The sequence below is a fragment of the Centrocercus urophasianus genome, unplaced genomic scaffold (genome assembly GCF_019232065.1).
Source record: "Centrocercus urophasianus isolate 14NV4802_14NV808 unplaced genomic scaffold, USGS_Curo_1.0 seq_17, whole genome shotgun sequence".
In the NCBI taxonomy this organism is placed as follows: Eukaryota; Metazoa; Chordata; class Aves; order Galliformes; family Phasianidae; genus Centrocercus; species Centrocercus urophasianus.
The window spans coordinates 26,305,297-26,319,528 of NW_024884722.1; the positions used below are offsets into that span (position 1 = coordinate 26,305,297).

At 49.6% G+C, this 14,232-nt stretch overlaps 2 protein-coding genes across 12 annotated transcripts in view; one reads left to right on the forward strand and one right to left on the reverse strand.

Annotated features, from left to right (window-relative positions):
• Nucleotides 1-4,104: 4,104 nt before the first annotated feature.
• On the reverse strand, nt 4,105-4,824 carry ADO (2-aminoethanethiol dioxygenase). The gene has a single exon (XM_042818530.1). It carries the CDS (start codon nt 4,819-4,821, stop codon nt 4,105-4,107), a length of 717 nt encoding a protein of 238 aa, XP_042674464.1. The 5' UTR covers nt 4,822-4,824.
• Nucleotides 4,254-14,232, forward strand: part of RTKN2 (rhotekin 2) — a 190,883-nt gene continuing 180,904 nt past the window's right edge. For 7 of the 11 annotated variants that reach the window (XR_006168747.1, XM_042818516.1, XM_042818518.1 and 4 more), the window contains exons 1-2: nt 5,264-6,477; nt 7,264-7,373. The gene's annotated coding sequence lies outside the window, so the exon portion shown is untranslated. Of the gene's footprint in view, nt 4,333-5,263; nt 6,478-7,263; nt 7,374-9,526; nt 9,606-14,232 lie in introns of those variants that run through there. The other 4 variants (XM_042818525.1, XM_042818517.1, XM_042818524.1 and 1 more) reach the window with 4 other exon arrangements.

Consider the following 14,232-nt stretch of genomic DNA (forward strand, 5'->3'; position numbering starts at 1 on the left):
CTTGTGTGGTGTGAGCCCGTACCCGGCTGCATGTGGGGGGTGCCTTACCGATCCGCTCCGACGACAGCGGCGACGCCGAGACCGGAAAGTTTGCCTTCCCTCCCTGGTTGTAGTATGGCTGTACATTTCTGCCTATTAATATTGGGATTTTTTTTTTTTTTTTAGAGACTATATTTTTGTACGCACTGGTTGGGGTTGTTGTTATTTTTTTTTGTCTTTTCGGTGACCGAAGAGTGTTGCGTCTGCGGGGGGGGGGGCGGGCCCCGGGCGGGACGAGCGCACCCGGCGGGCCCGGCCCGATCTGCGCCGCGGGGCGCGGGCGGCGGCACGGCCGTGTGCGGCCGCGGGCGGCAGCTGCGGGACGGGGCTCCCTCCCGCTACTCTGTACATAGCCCTCCGACGGCAGGGTCGGCGCTCACGGCGTTTATAAGCGACGACGAATAAATCTCTTAATTATGCCACGCTGACACCGTTATTTCCGTTGGTGCCTGCCGGGGGAGGGGGGCTCCCCACCGGCCCCGGCCCCGCCGTGCCGAGCCGCGCTGCCGGCCGCGGGGATTCCCGTCGGAGGCGTGAGCCGCGCCGGCGGCGGTGGGAGCGGGCGGGCGGTGTGACTCAGCGCGGTGTTCCGCGGCCCGGGGCGGCTGCCCCGAGTGGGCTCCGGCACAGCGAGTCCGGGGCTGCACGGGCCGCCCCCCGCCCGAACCGGGCTTTCCCCTGCACATCGGCCTGGCCGCGACACCGCTTTTTTTTCCTTTTTTTTTTCTTTTTCTTTTTTTCTTTCCTTCCTCTTCTTTCTTTCTTTTCTTTTCTTGTTTTCTTTCTTTCTTTCTTTCTTTCTTTCTTTCTTTTTTTAACGTTCTGTAAGTTATTTTTGAGGATGCTGACCCAGCGGGGGCTGGTGGTGGTGCGTGGTTGTGCTGTGGAGCCCGGGACAGCTGCAAGCAGCCCAGAGCTGCGATGAGCCCTGGCACAGCCCTGGCACGGCTGTTCCAACTGAAGCCACCGGCAGCCCGCTGCCTTCCTTCTGCACTGAAACTTCCTGCTGTCTTCCCTGCTGCCAGGGTGCTGGCTCTCAGAGCAGCTGCTCTTCGGAGCTGGAAATGAAACAGGTCTCCAAAACTGGGCACAAAGAAGCTGAGGAGCTTTTCAGCACCCTGCCACCTTCCCCACACAGCTCTCATAAGCTTTAGCCTCCCCTCATCTCAGCATGGGCAGCTTTGCCACCTAGTCCCACATGTTCCCAGGCTCCCAAAGGGACACCAGCAGCCGCTGCCTGCTGGTGGAGGGGCGACACATGGGCAAGTCTCACACGTGGAGCACAGCCTCACAGAGTCGTTGGTGTCCTCGGTCAGCAACACTGGGCTACAGCGCAGGAAGGCAGACGGGCAACACTGGGCTTCCCGAGGCACTGCTACAGCTTTGGATAACTATGGCTTGGTCACAGCCAGAGCATCGTGGGCCAGCTCAGGTTCTCAGCTACCCAAGTGCACGATCCAAGGCTCTGCCCATGGCCTCTAAGCTACTGAGAGCAGCCCTGCCGCGAGATTGAGATGCCAGCAAAGAGCAGAAGTCAACACAGAAATTGTAAGTGAGCTGGATTAAGGACACAAGTATCTAGCGTAGAGCTGTGAGAAACTTTACACTGTGTAATAGTATCAGCACTCTTAAACCTGTGCCTTTGCTTTACAGTAACAACTAGCTTCACAAGCTGCAGTACCACACGTGCTGGATGTGTCTGAAGGGCCAGATGCACCACTTGGGCTGCCAGGCAAAAGAAACTTGCATTACCGCTCTTGTTTAAAGCTGCCACACTTGCAGAGAAAAGTAATGACTGGTCGGTGGTGAGATATCCTGTATTTATTCTGTAACTCAGCAATAACAGTGATTTTCCTGTTGTGAAAACGCAATAAACAGACTGCAGAGAGAAGGAACTATATTAGACTCAAACCTTCTGCTTACAGATATCCAGAACACGTGCAGTTAAGTTTCAATCATTGAATAAGCAAGAAGACGCTTTTCTTTAATGCATCTCAGGTTCTCTTTTTCCTGACACAATGACTTTAATACTTTGATGCTAACGCCGTTATTTAAAAAAACAAAAAAGTTTTGCCACAATTGTTAACAGCACTCTACAGGGTAAGGGACCACACTGTCCTCTGTGGAAAAGGTGCATTAAAATCCTATCCCATTACATGGCTTGACTAGGTCTTAAGCATGGAGAAAAAATAAAAAGCAACAAGAGAGACCTAAGGGGAGGATAGAGAGATGAGATACGGAACCAAAATGCTCTTTGTTGCAGTTTGTTTTTCCAGTACCGCTGTTTGCATGCAGCACGCTGTTTGTGGGCTTCTGGAAAAGGATGACAGTCTTCATTAGTGCCGGAGCGAGTGAGAAACACAGGCTGTGCCATTCCGAGGCACTGCATTACAGTTAATGACTACGCTTGATAGAGAATTGTTGCACATTAACTAATGCTAAGCTGCAGGGGAATTCCAGGAAAAACAGGTAAGCCCACTGCAGAAACATCAGACGCTCCACAGTGCTGTAAGAATAAATGGAAATTGAGCAAAATGATTTCCACCAATTTTTCCTTGCAAAAGCATTAATATGTGTATGCATAATGCTGATGGTGTTTTACATTCATTCTTCCACAGCCCTTCCTGCCCAATTAAAAAAAGTGATGCTGTATCAGAATCACTTAAAAATTCACCCGTCCAAGCAACCGTACAGGAAAAACAAGTCTGCTTTTATAAATACACAAAGAAACACAAAGGCTGGTTGTGGGACAGTTTCTGGAGCAGGCTGGTAACATCCCTTAGGAAGTGGGTTTGTGTTCAAATTCCCACACGGTGACCCAGGCTGGAGCCCGTGGCACGGCCTGCTCTGCCATCAGAAGCACCGGGCCACTCCCTGCAGCACAAACAGGTACATCACCTCTAGAAAAGTTTCTCCCGTTAGAAAGATCGCATCCCCTGCTGAGGGCATGCTGTATCTCAAGGCTGCTTACAGCACAGCAAGGCAAAATGCACTGCGTCTCTTCTACACTATGTTTATTTAAAAGCCTTACAAAAAAAGTAATCTTTATAAATAGTATAAAGAGGGAAACCACAAGGCTTCCAAAGCTCAGTGTTCACCTGTCCATATAAAAACACAGACCGCTTTTAGAGAAGAGTTATCGGGTCAAATCCTATCTGAACCTAGGGTGTGTGTACAGATGGATATACATATCTATAGGTTACAGGCAAGTGAGTAGTGTTGTACAGCAGCATCCATGGGACAGCAGCGGTCTTCTCTAAAGATGCCCACAGCTTCCAGTCCCCTCGGCCACTGCTATATGAGAACTCCCAAGCACAGTTAATTAGCAGCTGTGAGTCTCCTCCCGGCTGAGGGAACATGCATAGGAATGCTCTATAACTTCAGTTCTAATAGCCGGATCTTATACGGAACGCAGTGAAGAACTGTTAAATGGTAATTCGGGACCCAACACCGTCCCTCAGGAGGGGAACTCATTTCACTCCCACCCCACGCACACCACTGTGTATCCATGGAGCGCTGCCCGCCCGAAGAGTTGCCCCAGGGGTGGGATTTTGCCAGTTCGGTACATCTCTTAGCGGAGCCCGGCCCGGAGCCGCCGGGAAGGCGGTGCGGCGCTCCCAGCAGCGAGGGGGTGGTGGTGACGGCTCCGGGAGGGTTCTTATTGCATTCGCTCTGCTGGAGCCCGACCCCCCCCCCTTTGACCGAAGCTCGGCGACGCACGCAGAGCGCTGGGTTTTCTTCCGAACGCTCAGTCGAGTAGAACCGGACCGCGCCACTCCTCCTTCATCGCACGTCAGCCACAAGAAATAAATACATCGTCACTTTATTGTCCCGAGCGGCCCTCGGCGCGCGGCCCTGCGAGCAGCCCGTGCGGGCGGCCTTTCCCCCGGCGGGAGCGGCGCGATCCGAACGGAGGGCCGAACCGCGGCCCGGGGCGCCGTTCTCGAGCGGTCGGATGGGACGAGCCGGGCGGGGCTCCCCGCGCCGACGCCCGCCTCCCCTCGCGGCCGGGCGCTCCGCAGCGTTCCGTCCGGTCCCGAGGGCCGACGCGCGGCGGGCGCCGCCTCAGGGGCAGACGCGGGGCCCCGGGTAGGGCTCTCCCCCGCACCAGAAGTCGGCGGCCGGCGCGGTCTCCAGCAGCCACACCTCCCTGGGCAGCGCGGGCTCGGCGCCGGCCGGCGGCCCCTCCAGCAGGCGGTAGTAGTGGCAGTCCCGGCCGTGCTCGGGGTCGTAGGGCGGCGCCAGGATGTCGAGGAAGGCGGCGGGGCCGTCCACGGCGTCGATCTGGTGCAGGTTGTCGCTGTGCGGCGAGAGCAGGCAGGGCGGCGAGGCGGGCGTGTAGTGTTGCCGGGAGCGCAGCAGGGCGCGCAGGCACGGCCCCGGGGCGGGCGGCGGCGGCGGGGCGGCGGCGGCGGGCAGCGCGTCCATGCAGGCGATGCGCAGAGTGCCGTACAGCACCTTCAGCATGCCGTTCATCCCCGGGTGGTCGTGCAGCGGGATGCAGGAGCCGCCGCGCAGCAGGAACACGCCCATGCTGAAGCTCTCGGTCTCGCAGATGTGCATATAGCTGACGGGCGGCACGGCGCCGGCCCGCGGGCACCCCGCCGCCGCCGGAGCCGGCCCCTGCGGCGCCAAGTGCAGGTCCTCGGCGCGCACCTCGTCCAGCAGCTGCTGCAGCCGGTGCAGGTTCTCCCCGAAGGCCGGCCCCGCGGGGCTGCGGAAGGTGATGCGCGCCTGCCGCGCCACCCGCTGGATCAGGGAGGCCATGTTGTCCCGGGGCATGGCGGCTCCCGGCCCGCTCCGGCCCGGCCCCGCGCGCCCGCCCGCGCCAGGCGCTCCCGTCGCTTCCTCCCGCCGCTTCCTCCCGCGGCCGCCCCGATGCGCAGGCGCACCCGCGCCGCCGTGCACCACGGGGCCCGTAGTCCTCCGCCCGCGGTCCGCCGCCCTTCGCTTCCGCCGCTCCCGCGCCGCACGGCGCTCCTGCCCGCCGCCCGTCGGACGGCTCGGGGGTGGTCCCGGCACGGCGGCGGCGAGGGCACGGGGCGGCGGGCGGCGGATCTGGGAGGAGGACTACGGCTCCCGGCGGCGCCGGCGCGAGGGGGCGGCTCCGCCCGAGGCCGCGCTCCGCCGGCCGCGCGCGAGGGGCCGCGGGGTCGGGAGGCGGTGTGAGGGGCAGCCGCCATCTTGGGGCGGGGGTGCGCGGGGCGCTGAGGGGCGGCCCCGATCTCTGCGGGAGCTCTGTACGCCGCGGCTCCCGGCAGCGCGAAGGCGGCCAGTCGGAGCGGTTTCAAACTTAGAAAACCGCGCTCTGATCGCTGGAGCGAACAGACTCTTGCCACCTCGAGTCCGGCTCTTTGAGCGGGCGTCAGGCGCCCGGCTGCTGCTATGCCGGGGCACAGCCCGTAACGGTTCTGACGGGCAGTTGGGTAGGGCTCCGGGGGCTGCAGCCACCGAGCTCGGTAACTTCGTTTAAAAGCGATACAAACAGGTGCGTTTTCCCGATTACAGACAAGCTGCTTTCTTCAGATGTGATTGCACTTAAGAAAGATGCATGTGGCCTTGCGGTATTACACACCGCATTCATACGTGTGAATCAGAAGTGCAGATATGGCAGGCTGGAATGCTGGCACTGCTGACAAGGATTAGTGATTTGGAACCCTCTTCCCAAACCAATTTCCCACTTTTTATGCATAAGCGATGCACAGAACACAAACTTAGGTTGCAGTGTAATTGATTCTCCTCACAGTGCTCAGTCGAGTTGCCTGTTTTGAGTTCCATCCGAATCCATTGGCAGTGTGGCTCTCAGCCTGTTCTGACACTTCAAAACTTCAAGGTACTTCAAAAGCATTTCTCTCTGCAGTGCCAGTGTTTCTGCACCTGGCAGGACACCTGAGACAAGGGCGCAGAGATCCGTGCTTTGGGGTGAGCAGCAGTCAGCCTTTAGTAGCCCATGGCCCTGGGTATTGGAGGGAACTACTGGGGATGGTCACAGCCTCCCCACTGCTGTGCTGGCTGAGACGTAGGCTACTGACAGACACCCAGAGGTTTGCCAAGTCTCAGTATTTAGTCTGCTTTTCTGTTCAGCCCCCTGTGCGGGGTCTGTCAGTTTAATCATGGAGGTATGGGCTGGAATTTTGGGCAGTTATTGTTATTGGTGATAATCGTTTATCATCTCAGCATTGGCTTAGGCATCTATTTGTGTTCTCACTCAGCAATTACGTTTTTTGCTTGGAAGTGATTGCTAACATGGTTACTTTCCAACACTGATTCTTTTCCTGTGCAGCACAAAAATAAACTGTTTTGTGGAAGCAGAAATGCTTGGTAGTGGTAGGACTTCGTGCGCTTGCCTAACATGCTGTTGCAAGGACAGTCAGTATGGAGAACCAGGAGTTTGAGCTCTGCATCTCTGCTTGATCTTGACTTGCTGGGTGATATTAGGTGAGTTACTGGACCCTTTGTGCTTATCACTCTGTAAACCATGAATCACCTCTGTGCAAGGATGTTTATTAAGATTTTAAAAGATCTTAGGAATATCTTCATGCAAACGTTCTTGGTGCCATGTTACGTTGGTGACAAGCTTTATGTTTTGCATAACCTACAATCCGCAATGTTTTTAACTGCTGCATTGGTTTGATGTGGACAAAAATATGTCTTTGGCACTTAACGTTCCAGCTAAATGTTACATCACACCCACATTTTTCAGTTCAGTGATATACAAGAAAAAAAAAAAACAACCATGCAAAACAACCAACGCAGAATAGCAAGTTGTCCAGCCGACTAGCAAATGTACTGATATTATTATTATTCAAAAGATAATGTTCTTAGCTAACATCTACCATCTTGAGTGCATGGGAAGGAAAAAACCAACCACAGTATAGTTGCTTGGCTGGGCTTTGAGACTACGTTGTATCGGTGATGCAATGACCAAAGTTCAGTGTAGTGGTTTTATGATAAAACCAGCCAGAGTGAGGTCAGGCTCAGGTTACAGTTTTGGCCTCCTGCTGTGTTTGTTGGTTTTTTCCTCACATGGAGAATGTATTCAGAACTGTTACATCTATTTTCTTTCCACCCCCACTCCACCACTTCTGAGCTTCTGTCCCTGCTACCTCAATTCTCCTGTGAAACTAGCAGTTTTTTAGCTTTTTGCTTCTCAGTTACTGTTATGTATTATAATTTCCCCCCTAATTTGTGAAGTATCCCCTACTCATTTTCACTTTCTTCCAGGAGCTGCTTCCCAGGTCCTCTTGATTTTGTTTGAGAAGTTAGAATTACCTGCAATCACTGGTAAACCAAGAGTCTCGAACGGAGAATAATGACAAGCACCTACCTAGAAGGTCAGTGGTTGGCTGTTAGCACATTCTGTCATGGTGCTGGAATATTGCACGAGGTGTAGAACTCAGTGAGGCAGTACAGAAACCATCCTCTGTCATAATGCTGCCAGTTACTGCAGAGGTGTATTCACAGAGGACAAAAAATAAGACTGTGTCTAAGAAATTTTTGCACTGTTCGTGCCACTCGTTATGCAAGGGTTTAATTGTTTGTTTGTTTTGTAAAGCTACCACCAATCAGAGAGAGAAATAGAAATATCAGGCAGATATGATTATGATGAGAACAAGACTGGAAAGAGGGAAGGCAAACATGTCTGTAATATTTGCTGTTTCTCCAGTAATAATGGCTTACGTAAAAGAAAGTTAGTTATCAGTTATTCATCAGAGAATTTGTAAATCAGTAGAAGCACAAAGGAGTGCTCAATGTAACTGTACTGAAATCAGGAGGGGAATTAGGTTCATGTAGACACCAAACTTTAAACACATCTATGTAACATTAGAATCTCACTCACTTTTACCATTTCTTTACTGACACCTATCCTGTATTTCATTTATTCTATTAAACACGCAGTTCACACCTTGCTGTAATGCTTCTTTTGTTGTAGCCTGTCAGTTAAATATGCTATTCCTGTATAAAATACATCGTTAATGGATTTTATTGACAAGTTGCTACTGAACGTCTTGGAACTGTTGGAGTGACTCAGAGTAGGAAAGGCTGTGCGGCATGCTACTCCTGGTGTATGAATCTGAGCAGAGCTCCTCTGATTTCATGGTTTCTGCTGGTGCCAGTCAGATCCGTGCTGATGCCTCTGGTTGCATCTAGCTTAGATTGTGATGACTGAAAGTATGAAGTTGTGTCCTCATTTCTTCTGAACTCTCTGACTGTCTAGGACCAATCCTGTCTAGGAAGAAGGAGACACTTACAGGTGTGGTTAGAAACTGCTTTCCCTGCATGTGCTCCCTTGCTGATGTATCATTTGCGGGAAGATATCTCTGCCCAGAGCCACTTGTGTAGTGGCACTCTGCCCTCCTGCAGCAGTGGAGCTGCGGGGTACTTCCACCAGCTGTGTGCGTTCCTGGCAATTCAAAGAGACGAGGGAAGAGGGAGAGATCTGCTAGTGGCTGTGGGGAGTTATCTCTGTTTGTCACATATATTTAGTGTTTTCAAAAGATTATCTGACTGCATAACTTGGGACAAATCTGACCTATAAGTCTAAAATTTAGAATAAGTGCAAAGAATTTTGTTGAGGTGTCCGTAACACTGAGTGTGCAGATACAGGCAGGAAGGTAGAAGATTCCTTTGATGGTTATTTGGATTAAAGAAGCCCACAGCTCAATTTGCAAGTGTAATTCTGAGTCCAGAACTGTCATTCTTATAATGGGCATAACTTTCAAAACAAAGTATCAACAGAAGATGCACGGGTACTGTTTTCAGAATGTAATTAGAAGCAAATGGGAGTTGCTAATTATATTGGTTAAACTTTAAATGTACAGAATGCTGTGATTTGGACTATCGCTTTTCATCTTTCAACTGACAGAAACAGGCAGAAGAGACAGTTAAAAATGTTGCATTACTTAAAGCAACTTGTGATTTCTTCATTGCATATCTTTATATATGAATTGTATTAAAATAATTTCAGTATTATTTTTACACAAACACATCCCAAAGCAGCAAAGTGCTTGAGTTATGTATCATCTTACTGATACAATTTACTGTTAATTTAAATGCAGTTCAAAACCTGTTGGGAAAGTTGAAATCTGCTTCCTGTGGTATTTGATACAGAACGAAAGCCATACTTGGCTGTGGTCCTGATGCTTTCCTACCCTGTGGGGCTTATCTCCTGTGTGGAAGGTCCTGCTTTCAAGCCGGGGCCGTGCAGCATGGGTGAAACGCTGCAGCGAAGTGGAGCATTGGCACCCGCTCTGTTGTGGCAGATGGGGCACAGCGTGACGCCCGCCTGCTGCAGCAGGGCCCTCTCTGCCGTTTTTGAGACCACATCCCTGTCCACTCAGTTCTTTCTACTGGCTGCCAGATCCTTGAGGCCCCCCCAGCCGCTGTTACATCAGTACTCCACTTAGTTTTTTTCTCTCCCTGTGACTTTTTAGGAGAATCCCAAGGGTCCTGTTTCGGTTACACAGTGAAAGAACGGAGGGTGGGAGAGAGCTTGCAAGGTCATCTCTGTTTGGAAGCAGTTCTCTTGGCCTTTAGCCCTCCCCTCAGCAGCTGACTTTCAAATGGTAAGAGAAGGCTGTGTTCATGTGACCCAGGGGAAAGGCCCACTCTGCGTGCAGAGACTGCGGAGGCCTCGTCATCTGGCAGTGGTGGGGAAAGCTACTTTGCAAGGAAAGCCTTGTGTTTCAGTGCATGTCTGTTCCTCCCAGTATCACTACAGCACCGTGTTTACTTTTGCCTGCGTTAAGATAATATGCATTATTTGAGTGCTTTAGTATTAGTGTAGGGTGTGATTCTGTGCTGTTTTAGCCTATGAGCTGGAAGTAGATAATTTACCAGCTCTGGGGTCCCAGAGGGTGTTAAGTGTGGGTCTACCACTGCTTGTGCTACACACTGCTTGTGCTTGTGAGATTGTGGTCACAAGTCAACTTTCCCCAGGGTTACTATCAAGGCCTTAAGTAATCCTACATCTGTAGCTTAAAGAGTTACTGCTCTGCAGCTGAGTCCCTGTAACCTGCTTGGTGCTCACCCACAGCCTTCCCTCCCCACCACAAAGCTTAAGCATAGACTATCTTTAAGCTAAGCCCTTCTGTTTCACAATCATGAGTGAGGACTGTATGGTCGTCATGCAGGTGATAAGCAGGAACATATGAAGCCACAGTAACTTGATCGCCCTTGGGTGTACATCTGGGCTGTAACACATTGTTTTAAAAGTCTCTTTTCAGAGAGAGATCTTCTGTTGTTTCTCATTAAATTTTGAGATCAAATCTGTCCATGTGAAGATCTCTACAGCGTTAATCAATAGTGCTAAATGTAAGAAGGAAAGAAAAAGTTGTATTTGAGGAATAGCCAGGGAATATTTTTTCTGTTTTAAATAACTAATAGATATTTCTTCACGAAAGGCTTTAGTGGAAGGAAAAGAGGTGAGCGGTAAAGGTTAGTGGGCAAATATTTAGCGGGGTGGGGAAATTTCTGTCAATATTTTCAGATGTTTGTAGCATTTAGGTTAATCAGTCAGTTTTCCAGTGAAATCTGTTTTTGTCCTGTAGATAAAGAGTCTGTATTTAACTCCTCGAGACCTTGGGATGGAGGCAGGAAGTTCTGTGCGAGTGTTTGAATAAAGGAGAGGAGGACTGAGGCAGGCAGAGGCAAAAGGCCGGGCCCCACAGGGCTCTTAAAACCACCCACACAGCTGCACTGATCTCTCTCGGACTTGTGGTCCTCAGCCAGGACTTGACTACTCGGAAGACAAAGTAGTGCTTGGAGCACGTATGTGCCCATGTGCTCTTCTGCAGTGGCAGTAATTCACTTGTCAGTAACACACCGCTGCTGTGCAGTGCTACCCTGCACACATTTGTATCTATCTTGTATGACTGAGGAAAAAACAAATGTTGACAGTGTATAAAGGGAAATTAGTTCAGATATTTAGTATCTAGATTTTACTTTAGTATTTCACAGCATGCCTGCAAGTGTGTGTCAGATTTTTCCTAGGAAATTAGGATGCCTTCCAGCAGAAATTGATACATAGACTCAGCTTTTTCTGAGAAATAGCTTCCACTATTTCCCAAAACTAAGGATTTGGAGTTTGCAGGATCGGGGCCTAACAACTTCACATCTTTCTTACTATTCTTTTTTCTCCTTCTTTCTTCTCCAGGAAAACAATACTCTGTCATGTCTCCATGTTAAAATGACTAGAAATTGAACGTAGGGGGAGTTAGCATGTGATTACTTTTTTTAGACAGGATTTTCTTCACAGCTGAATTAGAGTGAGTCCTTTTTCTCCCAAACCAGATGGTAGGTGATTCAGTACTTCTAGCAGTAGAAAAATGATTTGTTTTCATTCCCCAGTAGCTGGTGTGAATGTACTTTTCTTTATCTATTTACAGATTATGTAAACACATTTTACCAGCATTTAGGTACGTACTTTACAGGCCCACTCCTGCAAAGAGTGCTGCGTATGCAATGCCCATCTTAGGAGGGGCTGCCATTGCTTACAGAGAGCTGTTTGCATGAAACTTGAGGCATTGTGGTATCTGTATTTGGTTTTTTATGTGTACACTAAAATTTATGATGCTTTATGAAGATACAAACAGAACCATAAGTCCACAGAACAGTTGAGTGACTTTGTGCACTTCTTTCACCTATCAAAATCTATGAGGATGCCCTTGATCTCTTTTGCTGTCTTTCTGCAATAGGCTATATTTCTTGGGGCTTCTGAGTTAAAGCTGAAAGCTTTAGCCCTATAGTAGAGCGTTAGGGTGAGTCCTTCCTGGTGCACAGGGGGAATAAGGGCCTCATTCATGTGACTTTTTGGATTTGCCTTCTCCTGATGCAACAGGGGGGGCTCAGCACAGAGAATATCTTCTACCCTGCTGCTCTTGTGTGGGGGCAGAAAAGCAACACTGCAAAGGGATTCCATTAATGGTGAGAAATATTTGAGAATTTATTAAAAATCTCCGTTTATGTGTGTAAAAGGTCACCTGCATCTGTTTGTATGTGTGTATATAGATATATAATATGAATACTGCAGCATAGTTTCTTATTTTTGTGTATATGTGCTAGATAAAATATACAGAGTGTGTGTACATCGTGTCAGTGTATGGGGGTCTGAGACAGAACAGAAAGATTTGAAGCTACCCACTTACTACATTGTAGGGAAATTGTGTGTAGCAGAGTAAGCCACTGATTCATTACACAAGCAGGCACAAGTGAGGCTGCCCAAGCAGTCTGATGGCTGTCTTGCCCAAGCTGTTAGGAGCTGTTTTTGTAAGTTTGATGTGCTTGTGCCCTAGCTTTGTTGGAGAATTGCAGTGTTAAGCATACTCAACATATATACATACTGCTGCTTTACTGAGACACTAATTTTCCATTTATGCAGCCAGTTGCTTTGTGTACCAGCCTGGCTATACGTACAATTGTCTGAGTCTCTTGGTTCTCATCTTGTCTCTTCTTACTTCAGCTGAGCCTCTTCAGGTTCCTGTGTAGAGAAGCTGGCCCTTTACCTTCTTTTCCAGGCTTATCAGAGAGTTAAAACTCAGTTCAACATCTCCTACTTGAAAACAATGACAATCTTCCACTTCTGTGAATTCTGGTAGGGGCAAAATAAGACAAATTAATTTCTATCAGAATTATTTGCTGTGACTTGTCAAGTTTCTCTCCTCCGTTAAATTATCATTCAGTGGAGGGGTGGCATAAGAGGGCTCTTGGTTGTTGTTTTCTTTTTTTTACATGGGTAGCCATGTCAAGTAGCCAAGATGGGGTGATTTCCTGTGCAATAAATTACATTTCCTTTTATACAAGGGGAAGCGTTTGGGGAATTTTGCTTCTTGGGCTGTGTGGTTGTTGTTGTTATGGAGGGTGACAGAAAACATGCATCTGCAGAAGGACATGCAGTCCTGCCGGGTGCTCCTGCATGGGGTGCTGTGTGAATCTCAGCTGAGGTCAGGCTGCGTGCTGGGAGGAATGTCAGCTTGTTTGGCCAGCACTGCTTAGGCACTGAGAGCTGCACCTCTTGACATATCTCTTGGCATATCTCACCCCAGTCTTGCTCAGTCTCATTTTTTATACCTGGGAATTGCTTTGTTATGGTACCAAAAAGAAATAAAAGCACAAAGTAGTGGGTACGAAGCTGTAACATTATACCTGTAAAGGAGCAGAACAACAGCTCCTAGCCCAGCTGTTGTGAGCACACAAGGGCAGTGCTGTTAGGGTTTCTGTTGTCAGACTGTTGCTGTGCATGCCCTTGTACACGCTGTAGTTGCCCTCTCACTGACAGCACAGTGCTGCTTGGTGCAGTGCTCCGGAGTGCTCTGGCACTGAGATGCCTGTCCTTTACTGCTGGGCCCTGCATTGCACCATGCCTGGCAGTGTGGCAGTGACCGTGGTGTGCAGTAGGTGAAGGGAGCTCAGGGGAATTAAGCAGAGCAATCTGGTGATGGAGACAAGCCTGGCTTCAGCACTAAGGGCTGGGGACCAATTATATGTAACCTTCTGTGAGCCCCTGTGAGTGCATGGAGTGGAGAAAACATGTCTCAGAGCTTTGAGGGCTAAGTAATTGCTGGAAGCTCTGGGTTACTCAGGGCAGAAGTATATGTTTATAAGCACTGGAAGTACTGAAGAGTATTTCTTCTGGTTTCAGTTAATAATAGGGCACGTTGTGTACAGTTTGTTTGCTGTATTCGTTCATTTTATTGTGTGTAAATACACTGCAGAAACAATTTTGTCTTTTGTTCAGTGTTACTCAGCATGATTTAATTCTTGTAAATCAAATGAATTGAGGGGAATAAACAGCCTGCTGTAGTCTATCTGTGAAACAAGACCTTGGAGGGACACGTGCAGCTCCCCAGGAGTCAGAGGGCAGTGAGGAAGGAGCAGTGTGTGCTGCAGAACAGAAACCCTGCAGTCCACCCATGTGCAGACAGGACAAGTCACTGCTAATGGCAGTTAGCTCAGTGAAAAGGTATCCTCACCGAGTCTGCTGTCCTGTGTGTGCTACAACTTGTTGCTCTTGGTGGAAGTGATATGATGTAGCACTAGGGCAGATGGGAGCAGATTTGGTCAACTCTAATACATTTTTGTATTTGGGAATGAAAGCAGGAGTTCAGGGATGAAGTGGCTGTATGGAGCAAGTAACTGTGTGACTCCTAAGTGACTTCTAAAAGGCAAATCATTATTTAATTGTTAGAAATGCAA

What these genes read in the sequence shown, in the direction of transcription:
- ADO (XM_042818530.1), bottom strand. Translation starts at nt 4,821, where the DNA reads ATGCCCCGGGACAACATGGCCTCCCTGATCCAGCGGGTGGCGCGGCAG.